General features: G+C 37.5%; 1 protein-coding gene across 1 annotated transcript; it reads left to right on the plus strand.

Moving 5' to 3' along the window:
- Positions 1-11,036: 11,036 nt before the first annotated feature.
- Positions 11,037-20,796, plus strand: LOC145787073 (uncharacterized). Its single transcript, XM_082598788.1, has 3 exons — positions 11,037-11,140; positions 17,440-17,526; positions 20,469-20,796. The coding sequence occupies exons 1-3, from the start codon at positions 11,118-11,120 to the stop codon at positions 20,665-20,667; spliced, it is 309 nt and encodes a 102-aa protein (XP_082454914.1). The 5' UTR covers positions 11,037-11,117; the 3' UTR covers positions 20,668-20,796.
- Positions 20,797-22,755: the final 1,959 nt, after the last annotated feature.

The following is a 22,755-nucleotide window of genomic DNA, read 5'->3' on the forward strand; positions in this document are numbered from 1 at the left end:
ATTTTCCGCGACCCTTTACGGTTGACATGATAAACAGTGCGAAATATACATTTGTGGTATTTATTAAAAGGCTTAATTCGAACGAAACTAAAGTAGCATCAAGCTACCTATACTCGAAACCTGCTACTTTACACGAAACAAAACAAAACCGAAAACACACTTATTCAGTGTGATGAGTGCGACTGCTTTCTGCTGCAAAGCAAATCCAGTCGTTGCTCAATGTTTGTTACTGCTGGTCTCAAGGCGGTTTCAATCTTGCTTAGTCTGGAACGGTATTTTCTTGCGATTGTCGTCAACTTTGGTAACGTTGACTCGCACAGACGCGTGAACACAAACGGCAGGAGTGCAGTCACTACTGAGTGAGATAATTAGGCCTATAGACATTCCGCTTTAACCAGCCAAAAAGTGTCAAACTTTTTCCAGAAAATTCAAGTCGCAATGTAGAGTTAGAAAATAGATCAGAATGTTATTCCTGAGATTTGGAAGAGAGGTGCTCGGTATTTTGTTTTTGTATTACAAATAGGTTTTGGATCCAATCTAATCGGCATTGTTTAATTCTGGAAGAAAATACTGTTAAAACTGCTTCAACAGATTTGACAAGTGGTCGATGACCGCAGGCTTAAACATTTCGTTCCACATCACTGTTAGTCAAAAACTCTACAGTAGATGAAAAAGTTTCAAATGAATTATTTTCAACTTCTTCTTTCTAAATGTTTAAATTTTTAACGAACGCTTCAAGTTTTTGATTTCTTAATTTCAATGTAAAAACATTGGTGTTTTTTTCCTTAGATGGATAAATTTTAGGTTCTTTCCATTTTTCAAGCAAATCTCACAAATAGCATAATTTTGAAAGTCAGATGTCATTGCAGAAATAATGGATCAAGTTTGAATTTTTTCCGTTTGAAAAACCACGATTTCATTTTTCAACGTTAATAGCACTTTTAAAGTTTTGTTTTTGAGAGCCATCTTACTTCACAATGCAGTAAAAGGGATTTAAACTGAACTCTCATTACATTTCACCATAGCCTACTGTATAAACTTGCAAAAATATGGGTATTGAGTGCGCGACTCTTAATAAAGTTAATATTTTCACAGAATCTTGCACAATAGCATTTCGATGAGGATATATTCTTTTTAGCTATTAAGGTCTCGCAATGACTCATAGCCCATGGTGTGTAAATGCAATATGCGCAGGCCTATCACTCGCAAATCGCACTTTTGCATGAAGCCCAGCTGTATGTCCTGTCATGCAGTCCTCAAGCTAGCCCATTATCAGGGCTAGGCTTATTTACGCAGAGTCTACAACTCAGTTAAGAACAATGCTTTGAACAGTTACATCAGTTTTAACAACTGCGTTATAAAATAAACGTCTGAAAAGTACCATAGGATAATATGCACTACTTTATGTAAAATTGGTATACTCTCTGCGACCCCTGAAGTTCGTTACGCGACCCCCAGTTTGGGAAGCCCTGGCCTAGGAACTTTGAAGTACGAGACGCGAAACTCCGCTTTTACGCCAACACAAGAAAGAGTCACTGCTCAATGTAGATACATAGGGTACACAGTCACAGCGAGCACAATACCATCAATTTTAAACAATGGAGTGTGTTGTCACTACCGATTGACAACGACGTTCTAATTCAGTAATAAATACACCAATGTGACATATTTAGTTCAAATGAAATATTCGTATTGTATATAAAGTAATGTTGCACAGTGGCGGCTCGTGGCCTTTGGTGATGGGGGTGCTGCAAATTTAGATGGCAAGTATGACATCATAATGCAACAGGAACAGACGAGCGCCGAAGGCGCGAGCCTTCTAGGGGGGTCTGGGGGCATGCCCCCCCAGAAAATTTTGCACTTTTATATGCTCTAAAATGCCATTCCTGGTGTTTTCAGGACAAAAAATGAAAATTTTAAGCAATTGAAAATGTGGACTTTTAGAACTTTGAAATAAAAAAAATTGCGTTTTCTTAAAGGTTGGTGCAAAATAGGAAATCTGAAGTAATAAATGAGAACATTTTGCTCATAACATGAAAATCAGTAAATCATTTTAATTTTTGTCATTAACGCATCCGAGACCAAAAAGATACTACTAACTACAATAGTCGATAGCCTATAGGCCTACCAGCACGTTAATGAATGGGAAAAGGTGGCATAACCTTGAAAAGTTTAAAACGTGCCTGAATAGAAAATCATGTAGTAGGCTATGTCTAGTTAGCACGGCCACAAAACCCAAAAAACAAACATTAAACAATAAAACATAAACAAGCACAAATGTAGTAATGAATGACATCCTAATGAAAAGTGTTGTGGATTGAACTTGTCAGTTCCAATATTGATGTGGATGAGCACTCAGCAGTAATCATAATAATAATAAGATGGAGAAAGAAAACCGGACATAAAAGAAACCCATCCTCAGGCAAAAGCCTGTTTCGATATGGCCCAGGAGAGCAGATGTTGAGCTCTTTCTATGGTCAAACTGCACACCACACAGTAGCCTACGACGATTGAGGTTTGAGATCCAGTTTAAGTTATTGTTTCTTGTCCTGGTGGGTGATGGAATGGATGAGCTGGTAGATGATGATGTCCTGATGGTGTTGATGAAGCTCTCATCTCCTTTGGTGTCGTGTTAGTTATGGAGTGTTGCGTTTGCTGTTAATATCTACAAACATAAAAGTACAGCACAAGCAGTCAACATTATTGTTAGGTAGGCCTAATCTTTTGTAAAGTATTTCGGATTTCAACTGGAATTTTCATAAGAATGCAAAAACAGCCTTTCTACGTTGTCTTTCTATTGTGTATCCGATCCGTTTTGTTTGCTTAAATGAACATTGCTTTAGTTAGTGGACAAAAAGTGACTTTGTATCACTCTTTCTAATTGAAGAAGGAAATTCGTTCCATGTTTTTGCACCTGTGAATTCTATTGAATGCTGAGTTACAAGCGTTTTTGAGAAGTATGGAATGTTTAGAGCATCATTATCATGGTTTCTTGTACACAGGCTGTGAACCTCTTTGACATATTTAAAACAGTTGGAGAAGCAATCTGGTAGTAAATTGTTGTGAAATTTAAACACAAAAACACCATTTTCCAGTTTAAACACAATTGCCCAATTGATATCGGGATCTTGCTACAACTATCATTGTTGGGGCAAAAAATACGATGAATTCAAAGCAGACTTTTTCTCCTAATTAACAAGTAACAAGGAAGTGTCCAACATGAGAGTGACAATCTAGCCTATATATACAATATACATTGGTTAAAATTATTTGCAGTATCATATATATAATATACATTAAGCACTGTTTTGTAAATAGTTACCAGTTTTAACAAATTAGATAGGCTATTAATAGGCCTAACCCGAAACATTAAAAGATTAATTAATCAGTACATACTTAACTTTAGGATGTCTTCTGAAGATTTGATTATGTGTGTCTGTGAAGAAATAAATACAAAACTGTTGCCATTGATTGTCCAGACATTTCTTTTCCCAAATTGGTGTTTTGCATCATTGACAAGTTGAACTCTCCGCTAAGTAGTGAGTTACTCAGTCAAGGCCATGGATGATCCAGCAAAGTTTTTTTTTTGCTGAAATACAAGATTTCTCGTGGGTTGTCTGACAAATTTTATTATGATGGGTTATTTCATCACTATGAATAACAAATAAACAAAAGACACAAAGTTCCTACAGTGGACGCTGCACATGCACTATAACTAGGGTGGATAGTGGATACAACTTAGGTAAACAGTGGGATAAACTACAAAACATAAGTTACTTACAAATAAACTGCTCCATATCAACTGGAACCAAGCTTATTTATAGACAAAATCCATTCTTCTTGTTTTCTTTTGAGCAAAAAGGTAAATGACTTTGTCGTTAATGTCTGGGAGATGAAAAAATTGTTCTCCATTGAAATGACGGCAAGAGCATTTAGTGATTAAAGCCTTTCTTGATCGATGGTACTCCTCAGAAAAGTTTTGATTCTTTTTAATGTTGAAAAGCAGCGTTCAGGTTCTGCTGTGGTCATAGGAATGGTCAGGGGGAATTTTACCAGTTTGGAAATTTCACTGAGAGCATCATTTAAATTACTTTTCTGAATAAATGTCAACAATTCAAATAACGCGGAATATTCATGCATGTCCGACCTGCTGCAGAATACTGCAAGTTCAGTTTCAAACTTTTCTTTTTCTATGATGTTGATGGGATATGCTTCAATAGTTACTGCCACCTCATGTAGCCTATGGGCAGTTTATTCTTAAAGCTATTGAAGCTTCTCTTGTTGAACAATTTTGCAGCTACTAATTGTTTGGTGAAGGAATATCTAGCCATTATGTCAACGCATATATATGCAGTCACACACCTCCTTCGCTTCAGCCATAAGTGTTTTTGAAGAATTCTCACAGTACTTTTGAGTTTCTTATCACAGAAATTGCACTTTTGAAATTGCTTATATATTCATGTACTTTCAACACATCAATATCTCGAGATTGCATTTGGTTGATTGATGAAACAGCTGCAACCAACAGAGCAATTTTTTGTTGGTAAGTTAATGCAAAATACCTGTTGCTTCTGAAATGGTATGATCAGTGGTTGATGTAGACTGTATTTCATCAAGGCAGAATTTTAAGGGTTCCAAATGTTTGTGAACTTTATTAACTGTTCGTATATGAAAGTTCACATTGACAACACCACGTTGCAGCCTCCCATGTCATAACCTATCCTTCTACCAATCTACAACTTGCTGCACAAGTAGACTAGCACTTATAAACCATCAACACACAGCCTGAAAATAACAATGCGATGTGGAATTAATGTAAATATGGCAGACCCTGCTCAGCAAAATGCTGATAAAAAATCTAGCCAATTAAGAAGTTGCGTTGTTCTTACAGTTACACCCCTAGATTTTTCACCTTAACTTATTATCACAAATAAACAATGAACCTAGCTTAAATTTAATTAAGTAAGAACGATAATGATAACCTAGTCTAAGCTTTATCTTTTAGTGCAGAAAGCAAAGCACATTAGTCTAACAATGTAACAGCATCAGTCGCAGCCACCTAACATTGTGTTTGAAAACGATCAAGTATACTTGCAACAAAAGCTAGCCTGACAGGCAACTGCAAAATTTGCAGTTCGGAATTGTGCAGTTTTAAAGCAACCAGTGCTTCCACTTTTACAAAGCTAGATTACCACTTGTATTACCACATTTGTCCTCAGATTACCACATTTTTTACTGTGATTTTTTACCCGATCTTAACTGTATTTCGACTTACTTTTACATTAACACAGTGGCTATTTTTACCCACTTGTTGCCATAGTTACTATCAGGTGTTGTCAGAGTTAGGATTAAAGTTAGTAAGGGTTAAGGTAAGACTTAGGAATAAGGTTAGGGTTTTGATCTTTACCCAGAACTAAAAAAATTTCTAAAATGCAAGTTTTTGCTTTCAACAGCTTTAAACTTTTCTCAAATTACAACAGAATTCCTTATCCGGCAACGCTATTATTTGGTTATATTTACACTATATAGTGTAAAATAAGGCCTAAAACAACTACCGTACTCAGTTTATTAACAGAACGTCCGAATTAAGAAAGCAAAGTACCAGTAGCTAAGCCAGGAATTTTGAAAGGGGGGGTTTTGACGCCCGCCGGCCTCTTCGCCAAAGGCGACACCCAGCGGCGGGGGGTCTGGGGGGGCTCTCCAGAAAATTTTGAAAAATTACTGGGCGTCTTTAAATGTAGCAAACCTCGCAAACCTAGCAAACGTAGCAAACCTAGCAAACCTCGCAAACCACAAAGTTGCCAGATAGTATTTTATTAATTGTATTTTTTTTAATTTCTTGGCGTTTAATTTGTCTGGTGCCTGTTTTTTAAAACCCTTTTAAGTATGTTATTTGTTTAGTATTGATGTTCTATTATCATCTATAAAAAAATATCAAAATCTCTGCTTTGTTGGTTATGGTTAGTTTTGATATAAATACGTTTAAAGCAATGCCTTTGCGATCAACATTTGTGAGATATTGAAAGTTAATATTATTGAAAGTTAATATTAACGCAATATTTGGTAGTCAGACATTCGGGAATCAGTATTCCCTCCCTTAAACCATGGTTGGGTGAGTTCACTAATCACTGGTTCTCTAAAAACCGAGCTGCAGACGATAAACAAAACTTAACTTTTGCAGGCAACCGTAGTTCCTGCCCTTGGCTACGCCGTGTGACACACAACGAAGAAGTTCCTAATGACAAGTTTTTGTGTGTGTTTAGAAAGTAAGGAATCTTTTGTGAACGAAACCGGTTTTTCCAAGTTTTGGGCATTTGAAGTGTGTTTAAAATACCTATATGCTTTGGCTCCTTTTTAGGCTACTTGCAAAAAAAATTGGTTTGTTTTTGGGATTGGTTTGAAACGTGTTTTTGGCTGGGTAATTTTGTAGTATCTGGCAACTCTGCAAAGCTTGCTTATTTAAATGTAGCAAACCTAGCAAACCTCGCAAACCTGACAAGGTTTTACTATCTAGGCCAGGGCTTCTCAAACTTTTTTGCTCTGCGACCCCATTTTGAAAAATATATTTCTATGCGACCCCATTTATTTATTTATTTATTTATTTACATCAGACTCAACATGGTCCATTTTACAATCAAACATAAAATGTAGAAACAAAGCAGATACTCAACTCCGAAGAGCTGAGTTGCATTGTACCACATACAAAGATTGATAGTAACAGTCTGTTGGCATTATTTCATAAATTCATTGATTGGAAAACAAGTTACATCGTGTTACAAACTGGTATAATTTTTACGAATGAGAGCTTGAAAAGTTGTGGAGAGCTGAGTTGCATTGTACCACATACAAAGATTGATAGTAACAGTCTGTTGGCATTATTTCATTAATTCATTGATTGGAAAACAAGTTACATCGTGTTACAAACTGGTATAATTTTTACGAATGAGAGCTTGAAAAGTTGTGGTATTGTTATCAACGAATGCAGAGGTGATGCTGCGTCGTCTCCGCAGATTAAACAACATTCTGCAACAATTATTGTATCCAACACGTAAGCGATTACTACTGGATGAAAGGTAGTTGCACCATAGTTGACAGGCATATAAAGGCATACAATAGGAACGAAACAACACATTTTTAACAGCAATCGAACATTTGGAAAACCTTGCTTTTAACATGTTTCCAGCACAATACAACGACCGTAATTGTCGTTTCGTGTCTTCATCATCGGATAGCAAGTCGTTAATTATTACTCCTAAATATTTCACTAGGTCTCAAAGCAGATACGTTTTTCATTTAAATATATGATCGGATTAAAGTCAAGTTTCAACATCTTGGATTTAAATAAAACACCAACAGTTTTGTTGCAATTAAAGTTTTGTTGCATTATGGGGACATCCACGTTAATGACATTAAAACGGATCATTTTGATCATTATATTTTCTTTCTGACTTATCAATTGTTTTCTTTGTGCTTGCAATTGTTACCGCATGAATCTACGAAACCTAACCACTGATCCATAGACAATTAATCTTGTAACTGGTTCCTTCAGAAACTAGTTGATAAGCTACTCTGAAATCATAATGCGAGCGTTAAGGTTACTTTTGGTCAGCACGTTACAGCAACGATAGCGTAACAATGCATCAATTGTTACGATTGATTATATTTTATCGTTTGACAGTTCGCACCGACGGTTGCGCTCAATTGACATCATGGCAAGACTACAACCCACCGGCACTAGAATTTCATTACGACCCCAAAATTTCATTACGCGACCCCATTTGGGGTCGCGACCCATAGTTTGAGAAGCCCTGATCTAGGCTATGACTTTGAGAAAGGTTTGTGCATTTGTCAATTGATAGTTATGAGGTTTTCTCAGCGGGTGTCTTTAAATGTCGCGAACTCCAAATTCCTCGCAAAGCTTGAGAAGGTTTCTGCATTTGAAAGCCTATCCCAATAGGTTTTCATAGTCTCTCAAAAGAAGATAGATTTAGATTAGCAGCAAGTAATGGTAAGGTTGTCTTTAGTCTAGGCCTATCTATTTTATGCAAACTATAAACAGTTGAAAACCTCATCGGCCATCAATTGTAGAAACCTTTCTCAAGATTTGCGAGGTTTGCTAGGTTTGCTACATTTAAAGAAGCAAGCTTTGCAGAGTTGCCAGATACTACAAAATTACCCAGCCAAAAACACGTTTCAAACCAATCCCAAAAACAAGCCAATTTTTTTTGCAAGTAGCCCAAAAAGGAGCCAAAGCATATAGGTATTTTAAACACACTTCAGATAACAAAGACTTTTGGAAAAACCGGTTTCGTTCACAAAATATCCCTTACTTTCTAAACACACACAAAAACTTTGTCATTAGAAACTTCGTTGTGTGTCACACGGCGCAGCCCAGGGCAGGAACTACGGTTGCCTGCAAAAGTTAAGTTTTATTAATCGTCCGCAGCTCGGTTTTAAGAGAACCAGTGATTGGTGAACTCACCCAATCATGGTCTAAGAGATTGAATACTGATTCCCGAATGTCTGACTACCAAATATTGCGTTAATATTACCTTTTAATATCTCACAAATGTTCGCAAAGGCATTGCTTTAAACGTATTTATATCAAAACTAACCATAACCAACAAAGAAGAGATTTTGATATCTTTGAGAATAGAACATATCTTTTATAATATCTTTTAGAATAGAACATCAACACTAAACAAATAACATATTAAAAAGGTTTCTCAGCAGTCGACTGTTGCAAGAATTAACAAAAGACATGCACCCGATAAATAAAACGCCAAGAAACTAAAAAAAATACAATTATAAAAATACTATCTGGCAACCTTGTGGTTTGCTAGGTTTGCTACGTTTGCTAGGTTTGCGAGGTTTGCTAGGTTTGCTACGATTGCTAGGTTTGCGAGGTTTGCTAGGTTTGCTACATTTAAAGACGCCCCTGTCTGGTGGCATAGCAAAAGAATAAGATCATGTTTTCTTGGGCATTTTTCGGTAACTTAATAAAGCTAAGTCTCTATGTTTTCTTGTTGCTAATTCCTGGCTGAGATATTTGAATGTTTAGCATTCGAAAAACTCGCTCTTTTAATGCAGTTTTGTTTAAAATTAGGCAAACTTTGTTTTAGAGACATAGAGACTGAAAGCATCATTCTCAATATCTTGACGTCACACGCGTGCCAAAGGGGGGTTGTAACCTCACCCCTGGCTACGCCACTGCAAAGTACTGTACTTGACACCGCAGCTAGAATCTGAAAGACATATTGACTATGAATATGATCACATGGTCACCCTACCTTCAAAGTTAAAAGTCAGGACGCATTCCAAAATCAAACCGAAAACAGCGGAACATGCTAGTCACATGCTATTATAAGTAGTTTTTTGCATATCTGTTCGATTTTGGAGGACAACAGTTTAAATGCTCTTATTTATTGATAGTATTTTATGTCAAATTTTCAAAATTTATAATTTCCACATTTTGGCAACATTTCCACACAAAATTTCCATATTACCACATTTTTACCACAAATTTTTCATTACCACATTTTTACCACAAGCATGATGAAAATTCCACAATTGTGGTAATTACCACAAAAGTGGAAGCGCTGAAAGCAACCTCAGCCAAACATGACGTCACCATTCCTGTTTGTTCTTTTTGGTAGGCACTTTTACATCACCCACTCGTCGAAGACTGCCTGCTTTTCAATGTGAAATTGCTTTGTGTTTTAGTCACAATTTCGACTTGTTAAAGTGGCTACCATTAAGATCCTTCTTGCACTCAGTTCAGTTGCAGAAGAAAAAATAGTATTAGCAGAAGGTGGGAATCGAACCCACGAAATCGAAATTACTACTCCTCTGCCCTAACCATTAGGCAACGGTGGTTGTGGTGAAGCATTAAGTTAAATTTCTTTGTATCAAAATTTTTCGATCAGAATATCACGTGTCGAGTCACATGACTGAAATCAGCTGAATCGCGAATGAACATGTCACGCATGATGGCGTATCTTTTCGACGAGTGGGTAATGTTAAAGTACCTACCGTTCTTTTTTTATAAGATGGCAACTGCAGAGCTTGCAGTTCAGAGCTTCCAAATATAAAACTTGAAAAATCATAATAATTTTTAAAATTCAGAAATTATGAAACTTCTAGTCGGTAGGATCTATTGAGAAAATAAAAAAAACGTAAAATTAATAAAAAAAATAAATTCTGAAATGTGCAGGGGGGTGCTGCAGTTCTGCAGTTTCTATAGACGAGCCGCCACTGATGTTGCATATATTGTAGGCTACATACTATAACGTTACATAAAATTCAGTTACTACACATCCATTATAGACAGCAGTATTAAAAAATGCCATATACAAAAGTAAACAATCACGCAAGATCAATATAAATTTGTTATCACCGGTCAACCTCTTTTCGGTAGATTACTGGCTCAGTTAGCTTTTTGAAGGTAATTTTTGAATTTTCCGAGATGAACTGGTAACCAAACCTTTTTTGCTGTCCACAAAACTTTTAAGTTCATTCTTTGCAAAGCAATTGAAAGCTGCTGTTTCTTCTAATATTTTGAAGTTTGCATGATCAGCATTAGACCCAGCTGCAATTATTCTCGTACTTCAGAATTTATGAGAGAGAAAATAAACTACTATAAAAATTAGTTTCGAAAAAAAAAATATTTGAGTGGAAGAACTTCAATACTTTTGAAGTGTGACCTGCACAGTTTGGTTCATTGCAGAACGTGAAATTAGGAAACGCCTTTCGACATGTCCTACAACACTTATGACGTGACACCTTCTGATGTACGATTTACTCATGACACAATTAAGCCTAAGTTCCAAAATGGCAACCCGGTCAACCGCACGATTGATGACATTATACTGGGAAGAATGGATGGAGATAGGTTTCCGCCTTTGGAAGTTCTGAGATTTGACAATCAGGTTTACAGCAATCGGAGACTCTATGTGTTTCGCGTTCTCGAAAGCAAAGGTGTTCAAAACACAATTCAAGTTCGTGAAGTCCCACTTTCCCGTCTTAAACTGAACAAATGCACAACAAAAAACTATGGAAGATCTATTGAAGTACGAAGCGACAGTACTAGACCCCATCATGTTAAAGCCGCTTTGATTATGAAGGAGAGCACTCTGGCAAAGTATGTGCTTCGCCTAAGTTTACTTTTAAAAATTTATTTATCAATTTATGTTGGATTGTTGGCTAACAACCAGATATGGGGTTCACAATTTTTAATTCTGTGTATGGATAAGGTCTATGACTGTCAACAAAATGACTGATGAAAATCATCGTTACAGAAAAAGGCTAAAAGCTAAACGCTTCTACTGTTGTCTAGAACTTTTGAAAATGATAAGTCTGAGTGCATTTGTTTGTTTGTTTGTTATATCTTTACCCTGCATTGCGGGAAAGCGGACTTGAGCGCTATGCATCGGTGTACGCCTTCCGACGTAAGGTACCCTGCCCAAATAAGGCCCGTGCCTAAATAAGGCCCACCCTTTCATATCTGGAAAACCAAAGCAAGCACGGAACATCTGTTGTAATCTAATTGGCTGCGATAATCATGTGAATGAACAGAAAAGTAATTTGGTTTCCTAGAATAAACCACATGCCAGCAGAGTTAGTTGTAAATTTCTGAAAGCTATCTTGCAGGAGTAAAATTTTGTTCAGTTCTTAATCTATCGGCGTTTTTCGTAAGTGGTGTTTGTTTTCTACCTTTGTTAGAGTTTCAGGATATGCTAAAGGGTCTAAAGTTTCAACATGTATTGACATATTGACCCTTCTTGGATAGTGTACAGGGTGACCCAAAAAAAACGGGCCCCAACTCTAATTAGGCCCCGTTTCTTAGTGTTTTGTCTGAATGAAATGAAACTTTGGTTATAACTAGTTTATTATGTTCAAAACATCACATCAAAACACTAGGGTCTTAGGCCTTTTTTGCTCCGTTCTACAGCATATGTTCTAGATGGCCTCCATTTACCTCCGTGCATTTTTTGAGGCTCAGCACGAAGTTGTCCATGACGTTCTTACAGACTGACTTGGGAATGGCTCTCATGTCCTCCCTGATGGCTTCCTTGAGTTCCGTGATGGTTCTGGGTTTCCCTGCGTACACTCTGTCCTTAAGATAGTCCCAAAGGAAAAAATCTGGGGGGCTCAGGTCCGGGCTATGGGGTGCCCAGTCAAAATCAGTCTTGAGACTGATCACTCGGCCCCCGAAGTTTACTGCTGCGCCAGATTCTTCGATGAAGATTGGTCCGATGATGCCTCTGGCCAAGATTGCAGCCCATACCGTGCACTTAGGAGAGTGCAGGGGCTTGGTGGCTACTTCAGTGGGTCTGGAGGACCCTCAGGAGACATTTGTCTTGGAGTTCGCCTTTCCGTCAAGATGGAAGTGGGCTTCATCTGAGGTCCAAAGGAGGTTAAGGAAACCTGGTGTCTCCTCGATCTTCTCGAGCATCTTGACTGCCATAGCGCTCCTCTGCTTCTTTTCTGAGGCTGTAAGGGTCTGCATCGTCTGTATTCTGTATGGGTAAGCCCTGATATCGTTCACCAGCACTCTCCTGCAAGTCTCACCGGACATACCGAGAGACTGACTTCGTTTACGCACAAAGCGTTTCGGACTCTGCTGGAGAGACTCTCTCACACTTTCGACCAGCTTGGCTGTCCACTTTTTGGGACGTCCCGAGTGGCCTGGACGGTTCTTACTGGCAGCGTTGAGGTTCTCCACGGTCCCATACTTTTCGAAGGGATTCACCCAGTTCTGAATTCTGCTTTTGGATGGAGCCTTTTCACATTCGAACTGATGCATGAAATTGTGCTGGGTTTTCTTAAACGAGCTTGTTTTGTAGTAAAATTTAACACAGTGTATTCTTTGTCCCAGCTCCCACTGGGGTCTTGGTGCACTCACCGCTGTTGATTCTGCCATGTCCTATAAAAGAAGGGCAGTCGGTGAATAAATAAAGGAGATATGACATAAAGTGTACGCGGGACCCGCTTTTTTTGGGTCACCCTGTATTTAGGTAGTTCATGTTAAACTGATTGTGAAGACTTGCCCTAACAAGGCCCATCAAAATCAGCCATGGGCCTTATTAGGGTAGGTACCCCTGGCATTCAATTGTGGGCTTGTAAGGGCTGTTAGGAGAAAGACAGTGCAGTTGATACTCCCTTACTGGCAGCTAACAAGTACAACCTCAGATCAAAACACCACCACCATGTGGTTAGGGCACAAAATAACTTACCTGTTTCCAGTTTTGCGAAAATTGGGTTTCGCTTTTATTAGGATTTGGAATTTTTCCATTTGCTAGCATGTCTACTGCTGACCATGTCTTTGCTTCATTGATGTCACCAACATTGACCATACAGTCGGTGACCAATCTCAGCTGCCATCACCGAATCATGAAATGTTTTCATAGCCACCAACAAGTTGTGGGATGTCTCCCCAACCGTCAACAAGTCATGAGTTGTCTCCACAAATATCAACAAGGTATGGGATGTCTCCACAATCGTTAACAAGTCATGAGATGTCTCCACAAATATCAACAAGTAATAAGATGTCTCAACAACCATTAACAAGTCATGAGATGTCTCCACAAATATAAACAAGTCATGGGATCTCTCCTCAACCATCAACAAGTCATGGGATCTCAACACAGCCCCCCATATCAACACCATGTCATAGCATTATGGCTACACCGTCAGAAAATACTCTAAGCAAGAAGCGGGGGCAGAGAAAAAGGAGCATTAATTATCGCGCAACAACTGTATCGAAGTCTCTGTTTGACACGTATGGAAAAGGGAGAGAAAAGGCAAAACGAAAGGGGAAAACAGTAATTATGAAAAGACGTCCAAGTGTAGGAAATTGGTGTTGCCCAGTAGCCTATGTTTAGAAAATACAGTCTCCGACATGAGGCAACGTGAAAGTTGCAAAATGTGGTAGGCAACCATGAAGACTGCATTGGTTTAACAAAAGGTGATGATGAATTTGCATGTCCTGATTGTGACATGTAAATGTTTTATTGTTGAAAAAGAATTTCTTTGAAGAAATTTATTTGAACTTGTGATTGAAAAAAACCTTGTTTGCACGAACTTACGATTGATTGGAAAAGAACTTACTTGAACTCATTACGTGAAGTTTAACATTTCTTTTTGTAATAAACTATGGTAACGAAATTGTTTTTGGGATTTTTCGCGGTTTTGATGTTGTGTATTGTTTTTTTTCCGCACTTTATGGTTTAAAAAATTGAGTTTAGATGGCTGGCCTTATTAAGGCAATGGTGCCCTTTTAAGGCCCACTCAGAAGTAATTAGCAAATCAACTATAATTTTAAAACCGTGGTCAATATGTTATTAAAATTATTCTAGAGAGGTGCTTTAAAGATGCTAAAACACAATAAAACACACATTGGTACACGCTTTTTCCATTTCATGATAAATTTGCGACAAAATCAAAAAGGCCTTATTAGGGAAGGGTACCTTACACCTGACCCACGCTGCAGCCGACGGCAATGTCTGTTTCCTGTTGTCTACTCTACTTATATGACTTAAATTTGGTACTACCCATTACTCGAAATCGATCACTGAGTAGAGGCAATTATCGTAAAGTTTCTTGCCCAGAGAAACAACAGCAAGTGCGGGTGGCTGGAGTCGAACCTGCAGGCTCTCGACTGCGAGCCCAACGCGCTAACCACTCGGCCACTGCATGAAATTATATGCCCAAAGACTTGATGTTCTTTTTTAAAACGTTTAATATCGAAAATACACAACATGAAGTTTATTGTCCTAACTCCCTGAATCTTATTGTTTGTTGATTCATTTTATTTTGAGTTCGAGGTAATCTTTTTAGTGACGGGTTAAGTTTACAATTAGGACACATGCAGCTTATGGATGTATTTTGCTTAGGCTTACACAATTTTAAAGAGTAACAAAATATGCAGGCCAGAGTTGAATCAGTTACACAATTTTCAGTTCAATTTGATTACAATTACGGTAGGCCAACCATCAAAACTTTTAATTGCTTTTTTACAAATAGGCCTATACATTGTTCTGAAATTTTCAAATTACGATTAGCCTACTTCCAAATGTAATGTTCATCGAAATTTTTTTACGGTTTTATCAATAACAAGTAAAATTGCATATGATAAAGATTAGGTTGCAATGTAGGCTAGAAGTCTCCTTTGAACCCCAACTAGCTGCTCAACAAAAAGCACCGATAGCTTATCAATTTAGGGCAGTGGTTCTCAACTTTTTTGTTTTGGCGGACCCTTTTTGGTACCTTCGAAGCGATCGCGGACCCTTAAAAAAATTTATGTGAAATTTTGGTATATCGCTTCTCCTATAATGGAATCAAATTTTACATAAGTTTCGAAACGACACACTTAGAAGAATTTGCTGAATTCGCGACGCACTTATGACTATTGATGGCATTGACAAAATTATGTTATGAGCATTATGTTGGCACACAACATCAAAAATCAGTAATCTTTTATCAAAAATCAGTAGAATTTTGCGCCCGTTACAAATAATTTCTCCCTTTTTTCATTTCTAATCAATATTAATTCGTTATAATGCAAAGAACACCTGTCAGAAGATACTTCATTTTCTTAATTCGTTATAATCTTTGTCATTGCAAAACTGTAAGTGGTGATAGACTGCTGACTAACGTTTGCATTTCTAAGTTAAGCATTGATCAATAGATAGACTGCTGTCTCAAAATAATTAAGTTGAACATAGCCTTGTTAAAAAATTAATTCATTTATATGATATTTTTTTTAGTTGAGAAACCAAACCTTTGAATTTTCAAAGGAGATCGCATCAGTTCGTTGGGAAGTACAGTTTGGAAATCACGGTAATACACAAATAAAGCACAATCAACCAATTTTTAAATTTAGTAATTCATCAATCATGCTGCAAACTCGGAAACTTTTACGGACCCCTTGGGGTCCGCAGACCCCCGGTTGAGAACCACTGATTTAGGGCCATTTTTATTTTGATCTAAAAATTTTTTTTGACTTTATTTTTATCAAATTTTGACTTTATTTTGACCTAACGAACTTGTTTATTTGCAGAGGGCACAGTTCTTCCTTGAATTGATACCAGTTACTCAAACATAATATTTTGTCGATTTCAGACCTAAACGTAATATTTTGTCGAAAAGTCAATTGTTTTATGGATTATAAGAAGTGTGTCGTGTTTTTTGGCGATAGGAAAATCTCGACAAATCTGTCTAACTTTTGCTGAAGATGATTTAGCTTGCTTGAAAGGCATTTTTGTATTACAGAATGTCAGTAGGCTATTTGGTGCTGTGTGCCTAAAATCCCTAAATAGAGCCCGCTGCGGAGTTAGGAGAAATAAAAGCAATCTTTTCCGATGGAAGATGATTCCTGACCCAACGTGTGATTGCGGCCTAGACAATCAGACGATGAAGCACATCCTCACCAACTGCCCCCTTAGCCCTTCATGTGATGACAACGACCTCAAAAACATCACAAACAATGCTCTTACCTGGCTCCGACACTGGCGTGACAAGCTATAAGTGAATGAATAGGCTATTCCTAAAATCCAAACGGTTGATCTTCGAAAAGATCACGTTTGTGAAGAGGGAATATTTTATAAAAAATATTTAAAGACGTAACAATGAATAAACAATGGACAATTTGCGATAAAAGTTACTGATAATCCAAGTGGGCACTGGGCATTGTGATATATTTCCTGCTTTTATGGGTTAATATGGTTTAACTGTATCGCAGTTCCTGATTTACAATGCTTCCTCGAGGATTTTGACAAAAATTACTCTCAAGTAACACAAAAAGTTTGTCAAAAGCGATAATTTGACAAATTTTGAGTTTATTGAAAATTTTGACTTTATTGTCAATTTTGACTTCATTTGACCTATAAACTTCTTAAAAACAGTCCCCTAGGTGCTGAAAACAACTTTATTCTTTGATTCGTGGATAGACGAGGTCCTTAAAAATCTTTGACTTTATTGACTTTTGTGGACCCTGCTTATCATGCGTGCAACTGACCAAATGTAGGCTAATTGTAATTTGGAGCAAAATCTTTTGAAATTGCAATTACACAGCAACAAAAGTCTCAATTATTGGCCTACTGGTAATTACATGAAAATGTTAAGTTAATTTACGTTCAATTGCAATTGATCCGACTCTGACGCAGGCTATATGCTCAGGCCCATAGCCAGCCGGGGGCCCCAACATTCTCGAGCAACAGCTACAATTATAATGATTCAATTTTTTCCGCCCCTCTAAAAAAACTTGGCTTCCCTTGCTCTGCGGTCTGGCTACGGCCCTGTATATGCTACTAATTTCAAAAATCAAACTATTGTTTTTCTTGATAGGCTACTTAAGCCTACCTTACTTTATGTTAGTCTAAGTCTGTAGCCTAACACCTACATAATGTATAATTTAACAAATAGGCTACATTGTTGCAGAGATCTGACGGAATATCGAAATCCGAAACCAAAACCTATCAGGCCGATTGAAATACCAGCAACCCATACACCTGTCAATGAATCATTGTAAGCTGTGGGCTGCATAGGCTTACAAGTTGTCTACTCTACACTATTCTACAAGTTCAAGAAAGAAGTGCTGTATTCGTAGGGTATACGGCGGTATACGCAGTATACTCTCTGCTTAAGTAGTTAGTTAGTAGGATAGTTGTCAAGAATCAGTAGCCTAAGAATAGCATAGGCACTCTATTGGGAAACCCAGAGGGTATACTATAGTTGCTCGAAAAAGCAGAGAGTATACCGCCGTATAGGCCTACCCTACGAATACAGCACTGAGAAAGACGTAGTATGTCTCACATTAGCCTAAACAATTTAGGCTGCCTATAGCCTATATTTTCATCTGGTTCCTGATTCCCGCTGGAAGATATTATAGCCTGATCTGTAGATCTGACCAGTGCCGCTTGATTTGGACGTTTGTTTTTCTACAAAGTCGGGGGCTGTAGCCTACCATCTGAATTATAAGTAGGGCGATTTTTTTGTAACCTAAAAAACTCAAAAAGGTGACTTTAATTTTGCAAAAAAGTAACCAAAAAGTAACTTTATTCAACGAAAACAAGAAAGCGAAAGAAATAGCAGCAATTCAACATAAAAAGCATCTAAAGTAGTTTCAATTTGTGCTCAAATTATAATTACGCATTCAAATTAGACATACCGTAATTATGTAATGTTTTACATTCTCTGGCAGGAAGTTTCTGTCAATCAAACACTTTAGCGGTTGCAGAGAAAACAAGTGGCTAAATATAGTTAACACAATTTATTTTATCAAAAAAAAAAATTACTTAACGTTTACGAATTTTCGGGAATACACGTGATCTTCTTCTCTCGTATTGTCGCTATATGTCAGGGCATCCGTTGGTTAGCCACTGCCTGGTGTCGTCATCGATGGAAATTAGGCCTTCCATACCATGAGGTGATCTATATAGCCGGCAATCCTTGATAATGTGGGCTGCCGTCTGCATTTCGCCACACTCACAAGCAGCACTCTCTGCCAAGCCCCAACGCAACATGTCTGCACCATAGCGTCCAACACCAGTGAGCAAACGGTTATGAACATGAAACGTGAAACGTGATATGAACATTGAACAAGCATGGGCTTGTGCAAACCTAAAATCCGCACCATAGTAGAAGATATATTAAAAGTCTTGGCATTAGGCTACATAGAATGTAAATTCATCTCTTCAGTAGCAATGAAAGATGAATAAATAGGGGAATTAGGCAAAAAGTAAGCAAAATAAAGTGACCTAACAAATGAAAAGTAACCTAAATGCACAAAAAGTGACTTTTAGTAACTTTATAACTTCTTAAATATTGACACCACAACCATGAAATTTTGGTTCTACATTCCTTTTGTTAATTGGTACAACCAAAAAAAGGAACTTTTAGTGACAAAAAATTGCCCTAATTATAAGGAAGGGCGAGAATGAAGGGTTTTTGTACGATTTCCAACCACTGTTGCGCTTAGTTGGCTTCTTCGAAGTTTTGCTCGAAAACTGGCGCACTAGCGACCAGGGTTGTCAGATTAGTTGTAGCCTTCCCTTCCAGATTGCATGCCAGTTTGATTCTAAATTATTCTAAATTTATTCTAGACATTTCATTTCAAGTCTAAAACAAAATACCATTAAATACGCAGTGTATATTGTAAATATGATATAACTTACAATATGTAGTGGTGAGAATCTTCATGTTGAAATAAAAATATCCCTAAGATAAGATGATGCCAGCACATTTTTTATCAAGTTTTGTAGCCTTTGTTCACCCCAATTTTATGTCTGTGCCTGCGTGCTTGTTGAAAAATTAAGTTTGTCAAATGATTGGCAGTGTAAACGATGTATGCTGACAAATGAACACAGCAAGCGAAAGAGCAACTGTTTTTTCTTTATATCATTAGAATTCTTGAAAAATGTACGTAGGGTTGCCTCCTGCTGAGAAGCCTTGCCCAGTTTTTGCCCGTTTGTGTAAGAGCTACCTTTAATAAGGTAATCGCTGTATATCTGCTAAAAAATTTCATACCGTACGTACATACAAATATTAGCCTACCCTAAAAGTGTTTCCAGAAAGCACTACATATAATCCATTATTTGAGTGTAAATTTGCAAAATTTTTCCAGGGGGCATGCCCTCGGACCCCCTAGAATACGCATGCCTTCGGAACGTTCTTACCCCCTACGAGTTTTATTGCTTCCCTTCAATCCCTTGCTCAACCCACCAGGATACGCCACTGCGTAGAGCCATATTCTTCCTACAATAAACTTCACATACGCTTGGATTTTTGAACTTCTTATCTAACTGCTTCGATGCAACAAAATATGAAAATCAATAAATATCGTACCGGTACTTAACAGTAACTACGGTACTGCATTCTGTAACAACCTAAAAACATAACAGATTAAAAGTAGCCTAAACTTAACATACATGGAAATACAACCCAGTGTTAAGTGAGCGGAAAGTCCTGTCAGCTAACTAGGTTGCGTCACACTTCTCACACACAGGCTTTCGTGCCAGATAGCGTGCAATTCAGCAACACAGTTTCAATCAAAGAGACGGAACTAAGGCAGAAAGTTACGCGCACGCATTGCAGCTACTAAATGCAATGAAAAAAAGGCAATTACCGAAACAATCTAGACTTGTCTAAACAATCCCAATTTGCTTCTAAAAATTATTCCAGATTCCAGACATTTTTTTTCCCTACTAGACAGTTCGTTTTGATTCCAGATCTGGAATCAATTATTCCAATCTGACAACCCTGCTAGCGACTTGAAATTGCCTGGTGTGGCCTATTGTGACGCACACCTTGTTCTTGTTGGTTAAGAAAACCCTGACGATTTTAAATGAATCAATCGACCTTGGTCCTTTTTACTTTACAAAAAATGCTTATGTTTCAAACGATTGCATAACAACGTAACGCAGTGCGGTGAGATGAAAATGTGACTCCTGACATCTATTTGTTTACAGGACAGCTCACAATTCTCAGATACCACCTGAACCTGAAGATGTTAACATATCTATTCCTGGGAATTTAGAAACATCAAGTTCGCCTCATCCAGAAAAAACAACAACCACTTCCGCAGAAGAAGTAGAAACGTCGTCTTTGTGGTGTGGCACCCTCTTTTCAAGAATATTCGGTCAAATCTGGCAACACTTCCAGTATTAAAGCTTTTTTCTTTGATGGGGCTTCATGCTTCTCTGGACCATAGATGATTGAAAGTCATCTTAGTTTTATTGATTTTAAACGAAAATTCTAAATAAAACTATCCTAGTTCTTCTTTGAGGCTCTAACCTTCTAGTGATTATACTTTGGGTCGCGCAAGTTCATTCTTAAATGTTGAATATTTTTAAAACATTTTATTTCATTTCGACAACAAATTCGCTTCGATCATTTCTGATTGTTTTTCATTATTTTCGAACATGTTTCTTCAATCTATTGCTACCACTAGTGACAAATTAGCCTATTGTTGTTGTTATCGCATGTGCCGTGTTGCCTGAAGATTTCTTACTTTCATGTAGCCTAACAAAGGGGATAGTCTGTGTGATTTTTCTATTTCTAATAGCTTACTATTTTCCATTTCTCTTTGTACTAGCCTGCTATTTTATATTTCTGTGTGTACTAGCCTGCTATTTTCTATTTCTGTTATTACTAGCTTGCTATTTTTCATTTCTTTCTGTTTCCGCAATTTGTTTTACATTCGCAAAAAGCAAAAGGCTTAATTCGCAATGACGATAACATGTCAGTAGAAAATAATCTAATAGCCTACCATCGTGACGTGTCACCTTGAACGATTTGTTATTGTAAAATTTTAGGCTAAGTAGTAAAATAAATAATAGTTTGTTAGTAAAATAAACAATAGTTTGTAAACAATACAGGTCCAAAAGTACCCCTGGACCCAGTAGCGGCGCCACGGGGTGGACATGTCCACTCCACTCCTATTTAGGGTCAATTTTGTAATTCGTCGAGATCCGATGAAAAAACTTGGGGGGTGTATGCAGGGGGTTAGGGGGGTCTAGTGACTGCGTCATAAATTAATTTCAACTTCTTACGTATGAATTACTTTTGCAGCATTGACATACGAAGAAATGAAGAATCTTCAGTTGTTATCGCTCTGTTGTATTGATTGATTGTAGTCTAATTTTACCATTTTGAGGTGATGGCTTTTATCACAGCTGAAACACAAGCTTTATAAGACCTAATAGGCAAAGGTTTTGATGGGGCCACCAACATTTCAGGCAAGGATGAAGGTGTATAGCAACACCTAGTTGCAGCGAGTGCCAAAAACTGTCGGTATATTTTCATTGTTTTGCACACCGATTAAATCTTGTGCTTGGGCGCAGTGTTAAAAACGTAGCTACAGTCAAAACAATTTTTAAAACAATTGGTAACATCTACCACTTTATGGACTGTTCTACCAAGAGAGATTTTTTGTATGAAAAACATTTGAAAAAGCAGGGAATCACGTCTGAAAAAATTGCATTGCACTCGTTATCTGATAGGCTACTAGATGGTCTGCACGTTCAGATTATCTGGATGGGGTTATTAATGTAGCCTCTATCCAGCACTGCTGTCAATGCTCCAACAAATGTCAAACGAAGGTAATGATGTAGCTACTGGTTTGTTGTTCCGCATCAAGCAATCTGAATTTGTTACTGCTAGTCTAATTCTTCATAAATGCTTTTCGTTAAGTAAACAGGCTTCAGATTATTTAAAAAGTGAAAAAATGGATCTCACCACTGGGGTTATTGCTATCAACGACTTGACAAGAGCATTTGACTCACTGCGTTCAGAGAAAGATATTAACAAATTGGTTTTCAACTTATCGCTGTTTGCGGATAGAAATCAAATTACTAGTGAAACCACCACCCCGGCTAAGCGATGCCGCTACCCACTATAAGCCATTTCCGAGATGGTAAGATATTATTGATAGATTACAAGAGTCTTCCTTGGAGTGAATCTGAATCCATTACAGAAAAGTTATGAAGAGATTTTTTTTCATCCTTTGACAGAATGCTAAATGAACTTAAAAAGCGTTACTCGGATCAAGCATGTGAATTAATGTCAAATGCAACTGCATTTTATTTCACGCACATGTCTCCATCAAATTTGCCTAAAGTTGAATATTTAGTCAAATTTTATAATTTCGACGAAAATCAGGTTGGGCAGCAATAGGATCTTCCTTTTTTGAGGTCAGCTAATTGTCACAAGTGGAAACTAGAATTTGAAAAGCACCAAAGTGGATTGACCAAGACA

Source organism: Aplidium turbinatum, chromosome 18 (genome assembly GCF_918807975.1).
Source record: "Aplidium turbinatum chromosome 18, kaAplTurb1.1, whole genome shotgun sequence".
In the NCBI taxonomy this organism is placed as follows: Eukaryota; Metazoa; Chordata; class Ascidiacea; order Aplousobranchia; family Polyclinidae; genus Aplidium; species Aplidium turbinatum.

What these genes read in the sequence shown, in the direction of transcription:
- LOC145787073 (XM_082598788.1), top strand. Translation starts at nt 11,118, where the DNA reads ATGAAGGAGAGCACTCTGGCAAA. An exon ending in AAGGAGAGCACTCTGGCAAA is followed by an intron (nt 11,141 to 17,439) that starts GTATGTGCTTCG and finishes ACATTGTTGCAG; the next exon opens with AGATCTGACGGAATATCGAA. An exon ending in ACACCTGTCAATGAATCATT is followed by an intron (nt 17,527 to 20,468) that starts GTAAGCTGTGGG and finishes ATTTGTTTACAG; the next exon opens with GACAGCTCACAATTCTCAGA.